General features: G+C 48.2%; 1 protein-coding gene across 1 annotated transcript; it reads right to left on the bottom strand.

The window, feature by feature from the left end:
- Positions 1–16: 16 nt before the first annotated feature.
- On the bottom strand, positions 17–17,479 carry STRC (stereocilin). Its single transcript, XM_066275419.1, has 29 exons — positions 17,434–17,479; positions 16,364–17,149; positions 16,250–16,274; positions 14,252–15,506; positions 13,214–13,276; positions 13,002–13,112; positions 12,663–12,829; positions 12,285–12,471; positions 12,034–12,149; positions 11,624–11,756; positions 11,100–11,282; positions 10,785–10,823; positions 10,434–10,601; positions 10,221–10,286; positions 9,644–9,769; positions 9,155–9,213; positions 8,238–8,361; positions 8,013–8,125; positions 6,018–6,153; positions 5,173–5,369; positions 4,904–4,994; positions 4,535–4,691; positions 3,735–3,904; positions 1,761–1,916; positions 1,233–1,375; positions 896–1,044; positions 541–638; positions 297–444; positions 17–105 (listed from the first exon to the last, which is right to left on the bottom strand). Exons 1-29 carry the CDS (start codon positions 17,477–17,479, stop codon positions 17–19), a joined length of 5,301 nt encoding a protein of 1,766 aa, XP_066131516.1.
- Between the last annotated feature and the right edge of the window lie 1,734 nt (positions 17,480–19,213).

Genomic DNA, 19,213 nt, shown 5'->3' with positions numbered 1-19,213 from the left:
AACTGTAGGAACAGGCTCATAGCAGGTTGCCAAGGAAGCAGATGGCTAAAACCAGGACCCAGGAAGGTTGTGACCAGTCCTGGAGGCCCCAGGCTGTGCTTCGACCTATAATGAGACAAAAAATGGGAGAAATGTCACAACTGTGCTCCTCAGGACCCACTGATACTTGGAAATTATCCTTGGAAACTATCTGCCTGTATACCTCTTCACTCCAGGGATCTCCCTGAACTGGTTCTAAGAGTCAGATAGCACCAAGCTAAGGGTTGGAGGACCAAGCTGTGTAATTGGGAACTCACCCTGCTGTTCTGGGCTCTCCATTCCCTCACGCTGGGCCCATGCAACTGCTTGTCGTTGCTCAGGACTCAGAAAGGCCATTTGCTCAGGAGTGACAGCCACAGCCTGAACACTGGTGAGACTAGATAGCTGGGTGGGGCTGAACACCACCTGGGGTAAGGGGCAGTAATCAGTATACCCAGTGTAGCCCCTGTTGGGCTCTAGTTATCTTGTTGTCACCCCAGACCCCAGTCCATTAATACTCACAGCAAATTTAGGAGCAGGGATAACAGAAACGGCAAGAGGAGCAAGGCCCTGGATCTGTTCCCGCAGCAGTGCTGAAAGAGCAAGGTCTGGGATCCCAGCTGTTGAAGCAAGTGGGATGGGCATCCAAAAGTTGTCTTAGACTGCTGTCCTCTTGTCTCTTCAAACTTATAGACCTCCCCCAAGCACTCCTTAAGTTCCCTACTATAGATTTTCCCCAACACATCTTCAACCTCTTATCTAAATGCCCCTTCGGCCTCCCATCTTGAGAATTCTAGAGCAGTCCTCCACCCAATTTGCCCGTGGTATAGAAACCCATACCTGACAACTAGCACCAGCAATGGCCCAGTCTCTGTACCTGCTATTGTACCAATTTCAGTGAAGATCTCAGGCCCCCAGTTACTGACTGGGCCAAAACCACCAGGCAGAACAAGGAGTTGAGCTAGAACCTCCAGCTGTTCCTCAGAGCACCGGAGATGCAGGTTGCCCAGGAAGAGAGCTGCTTGGCTGTGGAAGAGTGAGGAGAATGGACAAAGATTCAGCCACAGTTAACAGGTCCATGGTCATGAGATAGGGGTAGAGATGGCTTCAAGTGAGGTCCCTTTCTCCACGGGATTACTTCATGATCCTTCCCTCCCCAGTAAGCCCACCTTTACCTCAGCACCACCATCCACATCCCTCCCTCCGTAGGTGACCTGAATTCCCAACTGTTGATATGCTGTAGCTCCTCTGGCCGCAGACCACAGATTGTGTAACCCAGTGCAGTCAGGTGAAGGAAGTCCAGGTGGCTCACATGCCGACCACTCTGTCGCAGGAAACTGGAGACCACAACCCGGAGCTGGAGTGGGGATGGAGGGCACAGGATAAAGAGAGAAATCATAGACAACTAATGGGGAAATGATTAGGAAGTGATAAGAGCTACTGGATTATATTCTTTTATTATTAAAACCTGAAGATCCAATAACTATGGGGAAGGTGGAAGATTCAAAAGAGAGAAAGACAGAAAAAGAGGGAAAAGAAGCAGCAGGGAGTATTATGTGTCTAGGAACTCAGAGTAAATAAATCACAAAGGTTCTAAGGCTACTAGTATGGAGTATTAAAAAAGATAGAAAGAATGGTCATTCAGAGTCACAGGAAAAAATTCTTGGGCTTTAGATGATCTAGAGACCTGGACCTGTGGGCTGGATGTTTGGAAGGTGGTAGGAAGGAGGGCAAGGTGTTACCTGGACAGAGCTCCAGCCATCTATCTGCCCCAGGGTGCTCAGCACTCCCCAGTCCACCAGGTTTAGCTCCTGTAGTTCCCGTTCTCCTAAACCTATTAAGAGCCGACCCAGTTGCAGGATCTGTTCAGGAAGAAATCCTCGTGGGGGACCCCACAACTATGGAGAAAGAGAGAAACAATGTGAATGGAAAAAGCACTGGACTAGGAGTCAGAATGCTGAGTCTTAGTCTTGCCTCTGACCTTAGCTGTGTAACTCTAGGCAAATTACATGTCTTCTCTGGATCTTAGTTTCCTCAACTATAAAATGAAAGGGTTGGAATAAAGTTTGTCTGACTAAGCTGTTTTTGGAAGATGCTAGAGTCTCAGTAGGAAAAAGTAGCAGACTCTAGACCATGAGTTCTAAACTATTATATGCATCAGACTCACAAGGGATCCTGTTAAAATGTGCGTGCCCAGACCCCATCCTCAGAATCTTCTTCAGTGAGTTGAGCATGGGACTCTGGCATCAACATTTCAATAACCTGCTTCCCTGATGATTTTGATACACACTAAAGTGTGGTAACCATTGCTAATCCCTCTACTCCTACTCACTGCTTTTGCTTTTTTTGTGACAGAGACAGAGAGGGACAGATAGAGACAGGAAGGGAGAGAGATGAGAAGCCTCAATTCTTCGTTGTAACACCTTAGTTATTCATTGATTGCTTTCTCATATGTGCCTTGATTGGGGCGTTACAGCAGACCGAGTGACCCCTTGCTCAAGCCAGCAACCTTGGGCTCAAGCTAGTGAGCCTTGCTCAAACCGATGAGTCTGCACTCAAGCTGGCGACCTCAGGGTTTCAAACCTGGGTCCTCCACATGTCCCAGTCTGATGCTCTATCCACTGCACCACCGCCTGGTCAGGCTTTAGCTTTCTTTTCCTTCCTTCCTTCCCTCCTTCCCTCCTTTCTTTCTTTCTTTCTTTCTTTCTTTCTTTCTTTCTTTCTTTCTTTCTTTCAAGTGAGAGGAGGGGATATAGTGAGACAGACTCCCACAAGCATCCTGACTGGGATCCACCTGGCAACCCCTGTCTTAGGCCCATGCTTGAATCAACTGAGTTATTTTTAGCACCTGAGGCTGACGTACTCAGACCAACTGAGCAACCTCAGCTCCCAGACCAATGCTCAAACCAAGTGAGCCACTGGCTGCAGGAGGGGGAGAGGAGGAGAGAAACAGGTGGTCCCTTCTCTTGTGTGCCATGACCGGAAATCAATCATACACTAAGCCAATGCTCTATCCACTGAGCCAACCAGCCAGGGCCAACACTAGCTTTCTTTCCTCAATATTTATCCCCTCTGATTTTCTACTCAATAGTCAAATTCTTTTTTATTTTTTGGGGGGGCAAAACTTAAAAAATATTTTTTTCAATTACAGTTGATATAAAAATATTATATTAGTTTCATGTGTACAACATAATGAAGTTCTGGCACCCATCTGATACCATACATAGTTATGATATTGGTTATATTCCCTATGCTGTACTTTACGTCCTCATGACTCCTTTTATAACTGGCAGTTTGTACTTCTTAATCCTTTCATCCTTTTTCACCCGTACCCCTAACCCCCGCCCCCATCTGGGAACCATCAATTTGCTGTCTGTATCTATGACTGTTTCTGTTTGTTCATTTACTTTTTTTTTTTTTTTTTAGATGCCACATATAAGTGAAATTATATGGTATTTGTTTTTCTCTGCCTGACTTATTTCACTTAGTATAATACACTTTAAGTCCATCTGTGTTGTTGCCAATGGCAAGATTTCATCCTCTGCTATAGCCAAGTAATATGCCATTGTATATATTTACCAAACCCTCTAATAATTCTTTGATCTTCTATTTCCCCACCTTTCACCTAGCTATTTATTCTTTGTATGCCATACCACACCCAACCAGCTTTCTCATATTTTTCTTCTTCCAACCCCAACTGGCCTCCCATCCCTAACCTGTTTTGCTTTGCCCATTGCTGCTCGCAGTTCCTCAGGCCCAAGTCCTGGGTCTCCTGCAAATAGTGCCAGGCAGTCCTCAAAGTCTGAGAGCTCCATCTCTGTAATCTGAATTGCAGACCAGGCTGCTGGAAACGTTGCACGGACATCTGCACAATTTGGCACAGGTTCTGAAGGGGGAAGGCAGGGCCTGGGTCAGTGTAATATTAAAGTATGACATTATACTTTAGAGATATCTATAGATGGAATGATCCCTCCAGCCTTTGGAAGACTGGTCACTGTGGGCAGTATGGATCAAAGGATTCCTATAGTGAGAGATTTATAGGACACACAGGATGTTAGAACAAGCGACTGGAGAGAACAATCCCTACATTGTACAGATTGAAGACTGAGGGGTTTGTCTAAGGATTTAATGGCACATCTAGATTAGCACCCAGCTCCAAAGTTCCCTAGCCCCACATCCTGAGTGTTTTCCCAGCAAAGAGTTCCACACTTAGCCAAGCCTATAGCAGAACAAACTGTTAACAGGGATAAGAGAGCAACAAAAGAGGAGTCATGGGCTAAAAATGTAATAAGTTATAAATTCCCAGAGCCACAGAGTCCTAGAACTAGAGAAGACTTTGAAGATCATCTTTTTGACCTCTGAGCTTCCTATATTAGGAAGCCCATGCCCAGGGAACAGAAGGCGTGCGAATTTGCTCAAAGGGCATTGCACACCTAGAGCTCCGACTTCTGCTTGCCTTGTTGGATACTCTTTCCTGTTCACCCTGCAAGAGGTATGAGTATTTGGGTAGTTTCACCTGGGAGATAGTCTGCAGTGGGCCGTACAACCCCAGCTACCAGAGCTGCTTTCTTGGAGGCAAGCTGTGCCCCCCCACACAGCTGTCCAGATCTGCTCTGTTCCCAGCTCCGCTGCTTCTCTAAGAGCCGCTCCAGGGTCTCTGGGCCCAAGGCCTCCTGTATGAGAAGGTAGATGGGAGGTGGGGAGACCTGGGCAGGTCAGGGCCAGCTGTTGCAGTTCTAATTCTAAAACCCTGTCTCTTTTTAACAGACTCCCCCAGATTCAGACTTTACATTCTCTGCCCCCAACTTCCTTGGCCTTTGCTTCCCAGAACCAGCTCACCAGTCCCTTCTCTGTTCTCACTCCCTCCCTTGTTCCTTCACCTCACCCTGGGGATCAAGGAAATTGCCTCAGTAGACAGAGTGAACACTAGGCGTCCAACTTGTTCTAGTTCATCTTGGCTCCACAACTCTGGTTTCCTAGAGGACAAGAAGAAGATCAGGGGCTGGGATGCTGAGGGAACTGTGAGGAAAAGGAAGGGGAAAAGGGGACATGCTCAGATTTCAGGGAACCTCAAACATTGAATGCCACTGATGATGATGGTTGAGAGAATGGATGTAGGATGAATTAGAATCTGAAATTCACATATGTCCATACCCAAGAAGAGGCTCCTGCAACAGCAGCAATCCCAGCTCTGTGGCAAATGGCTCTCCTAGGCAGAAGTCCTGCAGCTGACTGAGGTGGGCCAACAGGATCTGTAGGGGGATCCGTCGTGTGCTCTCTATCTCCAGGAATCCTACCAAGGGGCCCAATGTCTCCAGCACTTCCTTTGACACTGTTGTCTCCTTTAGAGCCTAAAGAGGGGTATTCAACCTTGGGACAATGCATCTCTTACTCAGAGGACCAGACTTCTTTGATCAAGACACCAAGACCTTGACTTTCCCTCCTTCCAGCTCTTAACTCAAGATCCTATAATGTCCAGTTTCTTAAACAATGAGCCTATATAGGAGCAGTCAGAAAGACTAGAAGGAGGAAACCAAGGGATTTCTTGGACTATAAGGGATGTGAACAAGAAGCATAAAACCAAGAGATAGATCTAGGGCACTGACTTTCAAATTTTTCATCTGATGGCACACATTAACTAATTACTAAAATTCTTTGACACGCTAAAAAAATGTATTTTTTCTGATCTGACAAAAAAAATAGGTATAATTTTGATTCATTCACACCAGATGACTATCGTTGTGTTGGCTGTTGTCCTTTTTTAAAATGACAGTCTAAGGGAAAAGAGGTCAATGTTCCTGACTAAATAGTAAGGTATTACATATTTTAAAAGTTCTTGAAGTACATGGGTTGAAAATTGCTGACTAGAGTCTAAGGCCTTGTGTATGCAAACCTGTTTAGTAGCAAAAGTGTTGGATTGGGCCTAGAAGACAGAGGGTATGTCCAACAGATAAAAATTACCCCACAGCAGCTCTGAGTTGGGTGGGGTGGACTCTTACCAAGTTTTGTAGTGCCTTCTCTGCCAGGGCTGCCCGGTGGAGTGGGGTCAGTGCCAGCAGTTGCTCTGGAGCAGCTCGTACGAGCTCCACCACCAACATAATGGATTCATTGGACAGTCTGTCCATCAACCGGACCCTATAGCAATTTGACAACAGAGGCATTTGGAACTGAGCTAAATTGAGAAGGGATCACAGAATGCCACATTTTCCAGATAAGAGATAACACCAGATCAAACCCTGTGGCCCTGATAGGAACTGACATTAAACAGCTCAGATCCAATTCCCATGATAGTGCTTGAAAGGAGAGAACAAAGTGAATAATATATTTTTAGTCTTCTTGAAAAGAAATGATGGCCCTGGCCTATTGGCTCAGTGGTAGAGCATCAACCCAGCATGTGGATGTCTCGTGTTTGATTTCCAGTCAGGGCACACAGGAGAAGCGACCATCTGCTTCTCCACCCCTCCCCCTACTCTCTCTCTCTCTTTCTCTTCTCCTGCAGCCATGGCTTGGTTGGTTCAAGCACATTGACCTTGGGTGCTGAGAATGGCTGAAGGGAACCTCTGCCTCAGGTACTAAAAATAGCTTGGTTGTGAGCATGGCCCCAGATGAGCAGAGCATCAGCCCTAGACAGAGGTTGCTGGGTGGATCCCAATCAGGGTGCATGTGGGAGTCTGTCTCTTCATCTCCCCTCCTCTCACTTGGAAAAGAAAGGGGAAAAAAAGAGAAATAATCCTATTTTGTCTAATTGAATCAAAAGCCAAGAATATTAAGTATCACTTAAGTTTTTCCTCCATTTTATAGATTAAAAAAAATAGGTTCACAGAGATCAAACAGTGGGGTCTTACTCCCAATTCCTGTTTTCCAGTGCCACCCTTTAAGTACCTGTTGTGAGGCAGTATCCTCTCATTTGTATTGCACTATACAATTTACAAAGTTCTCTTAAGTATTAACTCATTTGATTCTTATGACAAAACCTGGGTATAAAATAGGTATTGTTTATATCCTTGCACAGATGAAGAACTTGAATCTTCTAAGTCATGGTTCAGGATCATTCACCTCATCAAAGCCCTTGGGATTCTAAATTACCTCAAGGACCCAATATATTTAAACAGACTTGAATGGCTTTAAAAAAAAATTTAAAAAGCTTTTTTCCAGAAATCAGAAGTGACATCTTATACTCCATCTAGGTTTGCCAGGCCTTAAACTGGGTCACCAAGTAGTACAAGAGCCAAAACCTGTGGAAAGGCCTATAAAAATATAAGGGTGAGGTCAACTGTTTTTACTATTTCTTCATCCGCCAGAAGACGAACACCAGACTTTTCCTACTCTGCCTTACAGCTCTCATGGCAATGGGGTAAGAATCTCTGGGTTGGGAGGAGCCTTAGGTTCATTTCCTTTCTCACCCAACCCGTACTTGAATCTGCTCTACAATATTCATGCCATGGGGCCAGCTAGACTAGACTTCAATAGCCCTAATGACTCGGAACTCAATTACCTCAATTTTTTCTTTTTTTATATTATGCAAAAATCTGACTTTCACTTATTGTTCTTAGTCATGTCCAATAAGACCATTCAGAAACATGTTAATCTGTTTTCTATTTCAAGTACCCCCTGGGATACTTGAAGGCGTTTATCATATTTTTCATAGACTTTCTCTTTTTTTCTACCCCTTTAAACATACTGGGAACACAGTGCCCTAAGCAGACTGTAATCCTCTGGGGCAGAAATTGGACCACTGCTTCCCTCATTTCAAATACTCTATCTCTATTAATGTGGCCTGGGTTATTTTCAGATGCTTGGCTGGCCAAACCACAATGCTACCACCCTCAACTGTCTTATGCTGAGAGTCAGTTGATATACAAACCAACTTTGAACAGCTTCTGGCTATACTTGATGTTAAGGAACCACCAGACATAAAAGCACCCTCTTTACGGCAGAGCTTTGACTCTGCCGTTGTTTTCTAAGATTCCATAATCTCCAGTTGCAGCACTTACGGTAAGTCCAGGAGTAGCTTGGTGTCTAGCCCACTCAGTTCTGGGCCCAGAGTGGCCAGCTCTGGCTCTGGCATTGCCATTCTCCGCTGTAGGTCTGCCCAGATACAGGTTCTCTATGGGACAGGTGGGGAAGAAGGGCAGGACAGGGCTGAGTATGGGGGCTGGGTTCTATACCCAGAGTCCCTGCTTCCCTGCTCCCACTTAATGCCCAAACACCCCTCTCACCAGACTCCCTCGAACCCCAGTGGGCAGTTGATAGATCATGTGTACCACTTCAAGAAAGTCTGCCATCGAGTTGATCTGTTGCAGAAACTCACAGGACATGCCCCCTGCCAGGGTTCCCAGAGCCCTGTTGGTGTGTGAGTGGGTAGATGTTCATTTAGCATGTGCTGTAGCTTATCTGCTCCTTGATATCAACACTCTCAACACAAGTACAGATGTTTGTTTATGGTAATTTAGAGTTTGAGAAATGTTTTTTCTGTAGGTAGTCTTATTAGCTCCCCACAAGATCATCACTATTTATCAGAGAAGAAAATACAGATTTACAGAGGTCAAGTGATGCTTTCTACATTATTCTACTAGAAATGTAGTAAGTTAAGACTGAGCCATGCTTTCAGATTCTGAAGCCCATGATTCTTTTCCTGCAAGTGTAGGTAAGTGATATTTGCTTATTCCTGTTTATTCTTGCTTGGTCAGTGGCTCTGAAGTTACTTTGGTTTATACTAATAATAGCAAATGTTTATAGAGAGTTTACACTGAGCCAGACACAGTGCTAAGTACCTTATATGTCTTATCTCGTTTAATCTTCACAAACTATCTATGAGATAAGAACCATTTGAATTCCCATCCTACAGAAGAAAAAACTGAAGCTTAGAGAAGTGACTTTCCCAAAATCACAAATAGGTAACAGGGGTGGGACCTGAACCCAGGTCTTCTGAATCCCTTAGATCTAGTTGAGATAGGTGTGGTACTGTGGAAGGGCAGGGACTAAGGACAGGAGGAGCCAGGAGAACACCCACCAGTTAGGACCATGCATCATTCATCCCTGTATTCCCCATTGCATATCACATGGTGCCTGGGACATGGCAAGCACTTAAAATTTTTAGTTGAGTTAAACTCACTGCTCAACCCAAGTTACTCACTGCAGATTCCTAAGGGTCAAGTTGGTAGGCACCTGCATCTTCTTCCAGAGAAACTGTGCCTACAGGAGAAAGAAAGAAGAACCACTTCCCAGCAGAGATATTACCAAGGACCTAAAATGCTCTGGACCCAGTCCTGCCTCTGATCCAGTGAGCCCCACCAGAGAGAGAGAGACAGAGAGAGAGACAGAGAGAGAGAGAGACAGGCAGACAGAAAGAGAAATGGAGGAATAGGGAAGTGGGAGAAAGAAAGAGCAAAACAAGTCACATTATACATTATACTAGGAATAAGGTACCAGATCTAGAGCTGAGGGATGGGTCAAGTGTTGGAATCCATGGGAGTCCGAAAGACCGAGAGAAGTGCCCGACAGGGTCCCTTTTTTCCTTTCAATAAAGTCTGTTACTCTGGCCTTTTGAACTCCCATGGGTTCCAACATAAAAGAGGTGGACAGATTGAGAGAGAGGAGTTTTGGGGTAAGTGAGGGGAACTACCTGTTGCTCGGACCAGGGCAGTTCCCGGTAGCGCCTCCGGTCAGCCAGAAGAGCTGCAGAGTCCAGTTGCAGTAGCTTTAGTGGGAGCAGGGGAAGCAGGCAGTCTGGCCACGTGGTGGGGATGGGCTGCTGGTGGGGATGGGTGTAGTGATAGGTGAGAGGGTCTGGACTCAGTCCTCAGAGAAGAAAGGGAGCCATGGGGGCAGGAAGGGACCAAAGCTAGAGTTAGAGTGGAGTGGCATGTGCCACTGTAGTAATGACACCTGAGAGCCCTCACATCGAAGGCAACTGTGAACAAGGGTTGCTGCTATTTAGGCACCTGATGAACTAAAAAGTGCCTTAGCCTCCTTGAAAGTGAAATAGCTGGACTGAGCAGTTTCTTAGGGCTCTGATATTCTAGGACAGTGTAGGCCATGCTGTCCCGCATCTGGAACTAGGAAGAGCAGCTAATGTCTTGGTGGGCAGAGCTAACCTGAACTCTCAGGTCCACTGCTTGGGGAGTGTGTGAGGCAGCACCAGCCATATGAAACTGCCCTGGGGCATGGAGAGAAGCTTAGTCAAAAGATTCCACACGTACCTGACCAGGGATACACACAGCTGCCCCGGCACCTGCTGTACCCATATTTTTAGCTCCTTCTTTCACCTGCATGAAAAATATATGAGTGTGTTACTGTGTATGTGTAAGAAAGTGGGGAGGTATAGGAGGCCTTCTCTGGCCACAGGGAAGATGTCCTCCTCCCAACCGGAGCCCACAGCCCTGACTGTCTCATCCTCCATGCTGTTCTCATACCCGAAAGGTCTGCAGCAGTGCTGCCGTCTGGCAGGCTGAGAGACGAGACAGTTCAGGGGCCAGGCAGGAACAGGCCCCAACCAGAACTCTCCTAGGGATGGCCTGCAACGTCTGGGAGCTGAGGCCTGGCAGCAGAGGATGCAAGGAACAGAGTTCCTCCAAGGACAGCTGGGGAGCAAGAGAGACAAGAGACCTGAAGAAGAGGGGCAAGGTAGTGGGGAAGACAACAGTCACAGTGCAGCCAGGTAGCAGGTAAGAGGGGGACTGAGATGGAGGAAGAAGCAGACATGGGAGCCAGGGAAAGGGAACACAGAACCCTCTCAAGGATGTTGAAAACTTGCTGCTACTTACTTCGTGACTAGGAAGGAGCCGTCTAAGCAGCAGGGCAGCCTAAGGTGGGATGGGACAGGAAACAACAGTTCTCAGGTCCCAAGAGCCAGGTCCCTAGGACCTGCCCTCCAAAACTTCCAGTTCTCTCTCTACCACCCTCAGGAACCAGCCTGGCTCCTGGCTATTTCTTGATCTGAGGAAAGGATGAGTGAGTCCTCCTTGGAATAGAGAAATAGGAGGCTTCAGGGAGACTGACAGTATCCCTCCTGCATGTAATTCTCTTGACTGGCATTCCAGAGGGTAGAAGGTGAACGCCAGGGAGTGAGATAGGCCCACCTGGGCAGGTGTGACACTGGTTCCCTGCAGGGCAGGAAGCATGGCTCTAAGCTGAGGCTCTGACAGCTCCTGAAGGAAGCGGAGGCCCAGCTGAGGGAAGAGAGGGGCCCAGACCCGCAGCTCCCGGGGGCTCATCACAGCTCCTCCAGATGAACGCAACACCCCCATAAGTTCATATGCCACCTGTAACCAAAGAAGGTTTGGGACTGGAGAGAAAAGACAGGTGAAACTTAAACCTCTCTAATTGCACATCTGGATTGCCCAGGGTCTGGGCTAGGGCTTGGAATCAAGGATGGGACAGGAGCAGATTGGGTTCAAGATGTCAAAGAATGTTTGGAGTGTCATGAGCCAGAAGGGGTAGGGTCAGGAAGAGGTGGTAAATAATAATGGCATATGGAATGGAGGTGGCAGAGGTGGGGGAGGGCTGGCACCTGTTTTTAAGCTTGGTTGAAATGACTGGGAAGATCCTCCACACAGACCCAGGGAAATCCTAGAGTCTGCGAGGGCTGTGCCAAGGGGCTCACCCGTCCTTGTGGGCTGATGGTCCCATTGGCAGCACATTCCAGCAATCCCAGTTCTACTTGCCCCATCGGGTCATTCAGGGGTACCAGGCTCTGCAGCTCCTCAGGACTCAGGAAACAGGCAAGCGGCCCCAACCTGAGGAGAGCACGAAGCTGGCCTTTATGTAGTCACTGAGGCTGGTACTATGGCAGGGATCATGTAGGTACATGGGGTAAGCACTCTGACCACTAAACTAGGAAATATCATGAAACTAGGAGAGTGCCATAGACAGGCCTCTCTCCAGGAGCCCTGCACTGCCTAGAGCCACTACCTACTCTCTTGTCCCTTCCTACCTAGGATCCTTACCCATCATGGTAGCTATATATGCCTCTATTCCACTCTGGCTTTTATCACTGATCCTATAACCACTCACCTGCGCACCTGCTCCTCTCCATCCTGGACACTCTGGTTCACCAGGCTACGCAGCACGTGCCGGGCGTGTCCTGGTCCAAGACCTGCTGCTGGCCAGCTATCCTCCAGGGCCTGGATCTGAGATGGGGAGGGTCAGCTTGTGTTGGGGTCACTGTGGGACAATTGCAGTGAGGGGCTCACTAGGAGACATGCTTCTGACTCCTATCCTACCTAGTAAAAGATAGACTAGTCAAGTAATGATGATTCTCATACCTGGTGAGGGCTGAGCTGCAGAAAGTTCTCCAGAGGAAGGTGGGGTAGCAGAGGTAACACTGCCCACAGCAGCTCCTGGGGCCAGGCAGGCACTTCCCCAAACAACTCAGGGGCCAGCAGTCGTCTTGCCAAAGCTTCTTTCTGTTCAGGCCTCATTTCTGGGCTATAATCCCGAATCGCAGCCAGGCTGGGAAAAGTAACGAGTCTTAATCCTCAACCCTGTTCCAAATTGTCCCCTGGTTCTCGGCAACTGCACTGTCATAGCCAAGAAATAAACTCGCACTGGTTTTAAGAGAGGAGCTCTGAAAGGAGCTGCTCTGAGTGAGTGGGGTTGGCCTGACCCTGACAAGGTCAGGAGGAATGATGTGAGGTCCTTACACACTGTCGTTGGCCAACAGGGATGGTGGGAAGCGCATCAGGTCAGAGACGGCCAAGAAGGGGATGAGCGGCGACAGGTCAATGAAGAGTTGGGATGTGAGGCGTGGGTACCGCTGGAGCAGCAAAGCTGTCAACCGACCAACGGCCTGCTCCTCAGATGGTGGTACCTGTGAGGGCACTGGAATGGATGCTGGCTCTGGAGACACTCAGTATCTTTGTCAACTTCTCTCTTGAGTTCCTCAGTCTACTGGGGGTTAAATCCTCCTCACACCAGGTTTCAGGTGCTCTTGATTTCTGGATTTCCTTTTCCACCCTGTTCCCTTCCCCCTCTATGCCCACCTGCATCTGGGACCAAGAACGATGCATGAGCGTCAGGAAGCCCTGAGCAGCCTCACTCTCTGCCGAAAGCACCAGCTGCTGGAGATTCTCTGGGGGCATGTGCAGGTATGCCTGGGAGTGGAAAGTCATGATGAGTAAGGCCTCACTGGGCATGAACCTCAGGCAACAGCTGTCAACCAGTCCACCCAACCACAAGCCCCTCCAGCTGTTACCTGCACCAGAATCTGCAGTGCCCAAACACTCTTCTCCCTCTGGAGCAGATCCCACAGAATAGGCTGGTGGGGAGACAGACAAGATGCCAAGAAAGCTGTCTTCTCTGTCCCTCCTGAAACTTCTTCAGGCAGTCCAACTTCATTTGCTATGAAAAGTGTTCTTCATCCAAAGCTAGTGTTTGTGTGTCCTCAGGTATTAAACTCCTTTAGGTCAGGGACCATGTCTCTAATATCTATATCCTCTTCCAAGCCAGGTCCATAGCTGGTTCAATAAGGACTTGTAGATTCAAATCAAATTATTACAAGTCTATCAAATCTTCCTTCACTAGTCCCAGGGCTTGAGAAAAATGGGCCCTAACATAGAGTGAGAAATCTTTATATACCCTGCAGAAACTAGCAAAGTGCCTTACACATAAAAGACACTCGGTGAATTATGGTATTTACATATTCTAGTCCCTTCACTCTTCAGAGAAAAAACTGAAGCCCAGAAAAGCTAAATTAAATTACCTGCTCTATGCCACTAATTTGTGGCATAGTTGAACTTAGAACCCTAGTCTTCTGATTCATACTTCCCCTGAATTTTTCTCATTTCTGCCTTATCTTCCTAGTTTTGCCAGTCTCCAATTCTCACTCTCTAAGGACAGAATTAGAACTTTCTAACTCAATCCCCTTCTTTCTGGAGCAGAAAGAGTGAGTTGAAGTATCAGAAAGAAAATGAGATAACATGTATTACATGTTTCTATATTGTGCACTGTGCTAAACCCACAGCAATTATTACTATCTCATGTAATCCTTGCAGCCACCCTAAAAGAGTAGCACCGCTGTTCTCACCCATTTACAAATGAGAAAAATATCGCTCAAAGGAGTTAATTAACTTGTTCAAGGTTGATCACAGAACTAAGAAGTGAACCCAGGGCTGTCTGGCTCCAGAGCTGTGTACTTAAACCACTGAACTACACTACTGCCTCTCAGTATTAGTGAATTCCCCAGGAGGCCCTACCCTCTGTTCCAGGAGCTTTCACCTTGTGGATCACTCACGCTGAAGCATGCCAGCAGCTCCGTTTTGCTTATTCCAGAGCTGGAGCTGTCAGTGGGTTCAGAGCCTGGTGAAGTCAGCTGTTCCTCCTGCTCCAAGTATTCTCCAATTGTCCGCAGCACACTGCGTCGGCCCTCTGGGCGGAAGGCATCCCAGAAGGAGCAGTTGTCTGCGAGACTGGAGAGCATCAGGGCCTGACCCAGCATCCCTTGGGCTTCAGGCCCTCCGGCCCCTGGACCCAGGAGGAAGGCCAGTAGGCGCAAGAGATAATGTAGGCGTGTAGGGTGGGCAAGGGCTGGCACAGAGGACTGACAGCGTGGCAACTTGGAAAGCATGCCAAGCAGGAAAGGGCCTGGGGCCAGGCAGAGTGGAGATGGTCCTAATGGTGGCAAAGAGGGCAGAAGAGGGCCCAGTAGCCCATCTAGGAAGCAAGTATCATTGCCCCCACGACTTATTCTGCACTGGCCGGCTAACCAGGCCCAGTAGGGCACCAGGGCCTCATACATAGTGTCATTGACACATACCATCATCAAGAAACTGCCCCCATCTGGGCAGCGTTCCCCGCAGGGTCCAATGTGGCAGGGTGGGAAGGCAGTGACATCTGGGGTAGGGCCCTGGCATACATGTTGAACCCAAGCCTGATTGCTGGGGGGCACAGCCTGCAGACTCGCCTCCCCACACAGCCGCTCAGACCACAGAGTTTCATTCTCCAAGAAGCAGCCCCAGAAGATCTCTGGGGTGAGGGGAACCGGGGGCAGACCTTCGGGGCAGCTGGTAGGGGGTGGGAGCAGACCAGCACAGAGCCGTTTTACGAGACGGCGGTTGGGGCCAGACAGGGCTGAAAAGGAGAGATTGCCACAGATTGCTTCCAGGAACTGATCAGGAAATTGGTCATGGCAGGCCTGTAGCCAGCCTTGGGCACCTGGTGCCCAGGAAACTGCATACCACACAGCTGTCTGGCAGATGGCAGTGATGCTGGGAGGGGGCTGTGGGGTGGCAGGCCTAGTGAGCTGGCAGAGGAAGTGGAGAGAGAAGTTGGAAATGATGTAAGGTGGTCCTGGTCCTGAGTGGTTCTCGCAGAGGGCTTCCACGGAGATCGCTCGCCGTTGGCGAGGCCTGATGTGGGCAGAGGGCTGGGAAGCCCTGGGCAGAGGCACACCCATGCTCAGGCATTGAAGGAGGGCAGGGGGTGGGGGTGGTGATCCAGACAGAAAGCCCAGTGCCTGGACATCCCAGGAAAGGTTGTGCCGGATGCCCCTGGGTGCAGAAGGAGGAGCTGTCAGGATTGGGTCAGTTTACATTTCCTCTAGTTGAAGAGTCTGACCCTGGCCCAGAGTCCTGCAGGGGGTGGTGGCAAGCATAGACTTTTCTAGAAGTGAGGTTCCTAGGAGGATAGGTGTTACTGGTTTAAATGCTGAGATGTGGGAAAAGGGAGAAAGATCTGTCCTGCCAAGGCACAAAATCACCTAGAAGCAGCCCAGTTGGAGTCCCTTTGTTTTCATAGCCCCTTCTTCCTCCTTTTTCATATGGTTTTAAGTAGCTAAAACACAGACTTCAGTTGGCCTCATATCAGGAAATCTACCCAGCAAATGAACATATCTAACTGTGCCCTGATACTGCTGTACTGAAATAGTAAGGGGTGGAGAAATCCAGTCTTGTCCTTTATTTCCACATTCCATCCTTATGAGCCAACATTTATTAATCACCTTGTGCTAGGAACCATTCTATATGATTTATACATACAGTACCAACTAACTTAATCTCTTGCAATTACTCTGCTGTAGCTAATATTATCCATATTTTACCATTGGAGAAACTGAGGCACAGAATGAGAATGCAACCTGCCCAAGGTGTCATATGGCTTGAATGAAGTAGAGCTGGGACCCCAACCCAGTCACACTCCAAAACCACCAAATCATACTCCTATCAGTTTCCCCTTCTGCCCTGAAACCTAACAACTTCCCAGGCCCAGGCCCCAGAACTCCTCCCCTGCTACTTACCATAAGAACAGCTGCTGTAGGTTGCCTAGGAGGGAAAGAGTAAGAAAGAGGACTACCCCAATCTCACCTCTTCTTGCCCTGCCATAGCCCAGCCCCAGCCCCAGCAGCACTCACCTCCCTGGCATTGCCCATTGGCATCAGGTTCTGGTTGTCCCAGAATTGAAAAGACCTCATCCTGCAGGGAGTCAGTGACACGGAGAAGCCCCTCCTGGAAGGCAGCATAGAGGGGGGCCCCCACTGTGCGCAGCAGACCTCCCCAAAGAGCCTCCTCAGAGCCTAGCTCTGCCACTGGGATGAGCAAACTCAAGAGACCCTGTAAAAGGTGGGGTGTTGGCTCCCTCCCATCAAGGCCTGTGGCATTGGTGGGGTCCATACTGGGCTGCACCTGCACCAGGGTTTGCCAGCGTGTGCCCTCTAACAATAGCAGCAGAGAAGGCAACCAGTCAGCCACCAGGACACAGTCAGAGGGACCATCGCGGGCACATGGGGGCCGGGTAGGGGAAGGAGGTCCCCCAGGAACTAAGGCTCCCAGCAGCACCTCTGCAAGTCCACCCAGCACACCTGCCTGGTGCCCTAGGAAGTCCCGGGGGGTCTGCTCCTGTCCCAGCAGTGCCAGCACATCCCCTAGTAGCCCTAGCATTGGTTCCCAGTCCGGGCTGCTTCTCAATGTCACTAGGAAATCATGGAGCCGGAGGGCAGGGGGTTGGGGAGGCGGGGGCTCTCCCACCGGTCCCTCCCCCATTCTCCCAGGTTCAAAAGAAGAAGAAATGTTGGCCAGGAATGCAGAGAACTGTGAGCGGCTGACGGACCCCTGGGGAGCCTGGTCCAGAGTGGAGAGTAATGACTTCAGGAGGGAGAGACCAGGGTCCAGGGACTGAGGCCCAGTAGGGGCCAGAGTCACTGTAAGGAGAGAAACTGGAGGTCATTAAAGAGAAAGAATCTAGAACCCAAACTCAGATCTAAAAATGAGGCAAAAACGATGGGGAGCTGAATCCCTTTCATCAGCCTACATTAAGTCTTGGTATGCTTTCTTAACTCTCATTTTCTCCCTTAGCTCCAGTCCTTGTCCCTTTTCCTTGCCCCTTTCTTTGTCTTTTACCTGACCAGTTAATATCTTTGCATTCTTAAGTCTCTTTCCAGCAGCCATCCCCTTCATTCCCAGTGCTACTCAATGTTTCTCTTACCTGTACAAAACAGCAGCAGCAGCAGGAGCCAGGGGCTCAGAGCCATGTTTCCAGGTGAACACTGGTACTAGAGGTGAATTCTGGTTATTCTCACCTTGTGTAGGATAGCCAGGTAAGCGCAGGGCACCGCAGGCAGACTGAGTCTCCACTGACACTGTAGTGTGGTCTTTCAGGAAATAATATCTGTAACCTGACAGCAGGTTTGTCACCTGAGCCACTGAATACCTGATCCTTTGGCTTTGGGGAAAGGTGTGCTTCTGTGAGAGGACAAATGATAGGGGATCCCAGGGGGGTTGCTTCAGTTAGGAGCTAGGAGAATAGAAGTAGCCAGACATGGAGATGGAGTGCAGGATGTAATCTGGGGCTTTGCAGGAAAATATAATGAAATAAAGAGGGTTCAAAGGAACTTAAAAGTAAGTGGGATCTGAGAGAATTGAGGAAGAAAGGATGTCCAAGGGAAAGGAACTTGGAATCCAGGTGTAAACAGAGAAGAAGAATGAAGATAAAGTTCTGATACAAGGATGGAGCATTTAGGAATAAGAGATCTGCTTTTGATTCAGTACCCAGAAGCACAAAATGTTAAGAGCTCGGTGGAACATCAGAGAGCATATAGACCACACTTCTCATTTTATGGATAAGGAAGTAGACCTAGTCAGTTGTTAGTGACTTGCTCATCAGGCCATTCAAATATTTAGGTTTGCCGCTCTCTCTCTTACTGTGACCTAAGTAAAAGCTCTATAGAAAATTCTGGGTCTTGCCTGGCCTGTGGTGGCGCAGTGGATAAAGCGTCGACCTGGAAATGCTGAATTTGCCGGTTCGAAACCCTGGGCTTGCCTGGTCAAGGCACATATGGGAGTTGGTGCTTCCAGCTCCTCCCCCCCTTCTCTCTCTCTGTCTCTCCCTCTCCTCTCTAAAAAATGAATAAATAAATAAATAATTTTTAAAAAAAAGAAAATTCTGGGTCTTATAAGAAAGGGATAATCCAGATTAAACCACTGTACAAAGGGCTATTCCCCTTCCCCCATGGAGGAAGAAAGAAAGAAAGAGAGAAGTGCTCATAGATCAGAAATTGCTCATTCAAAATAATCTGGTCTGGGCCTGACCTGTGGTGGCGCAGTGGATAAAGTGTTGACCTGGAAATGCTGAGGTCGCCAGTTCGAAACCCTGGGCTTGCCTGGTCAAGGCACATATGGGAGTTGATGCTTCCAGCTCCTCCCCCTTCTCTCTCTCTGTCTCTGTCTCTCCTCTCTCTCCCTCTCTGTCTGTCTCTCTCTCCCTCTCTCTCCTCTCTAAAAATGGATAAATAAAATAAAAAAAATAATAATCTGGTCTGGTGTCAGGGTAAGAAGCTTTTTCTGTCCCCCATTTATATATCCCCAAAGGTCTTTCTTTACCTAATACCAATTCTAAACAGTAATTCAACACTGAGGCTCCATTCAAACCATTATTCTGTCCCTCTTTCCTTAGAACCTTCCTCTGTTCTATTCCTCAAACCTACACCTTTAAATCCATTATTAATGCATGTCTGCCCTACAAGGTTCACTTAGGAGTATAGAATTTTAGAGCTGGAAGGGACCTGAGGAATCCCCCAGTAAAAATATCATATTCGGGGCCCTGCTTAGTTGGTTTGTTGTAAAGTACCGTACCCCAGATTCTGAAAAGCACCATACCTCACTTCAGCAGGTTTACATAGAGACACCAAGTCCAAAAAATGAATTTTGAGGAGTTATTGATTAAGCCGGTGGCTTACACGGGGGATTGTTCAGGCCCAAATCATGCA

This window comes from Saccopteryx bilineata, chromosome 4 (genome assembly GCF_036850765.1).
Source record: "Saccopteryx bilineata isolate mSacBil1 chromosome 4, mSacBil1_pri_phased_curated, whole genome shotgun sequence".
Lineage (NCBI taxonomy): Eukaryota > Metazoa > Chordata > Mammalia > Chiroptera > Emballonuridae > Saccopteryx > Saccopteryx bilineata.
This window is presented reverse-complemented; position numbering and strand designations above follow the sequence as displayed.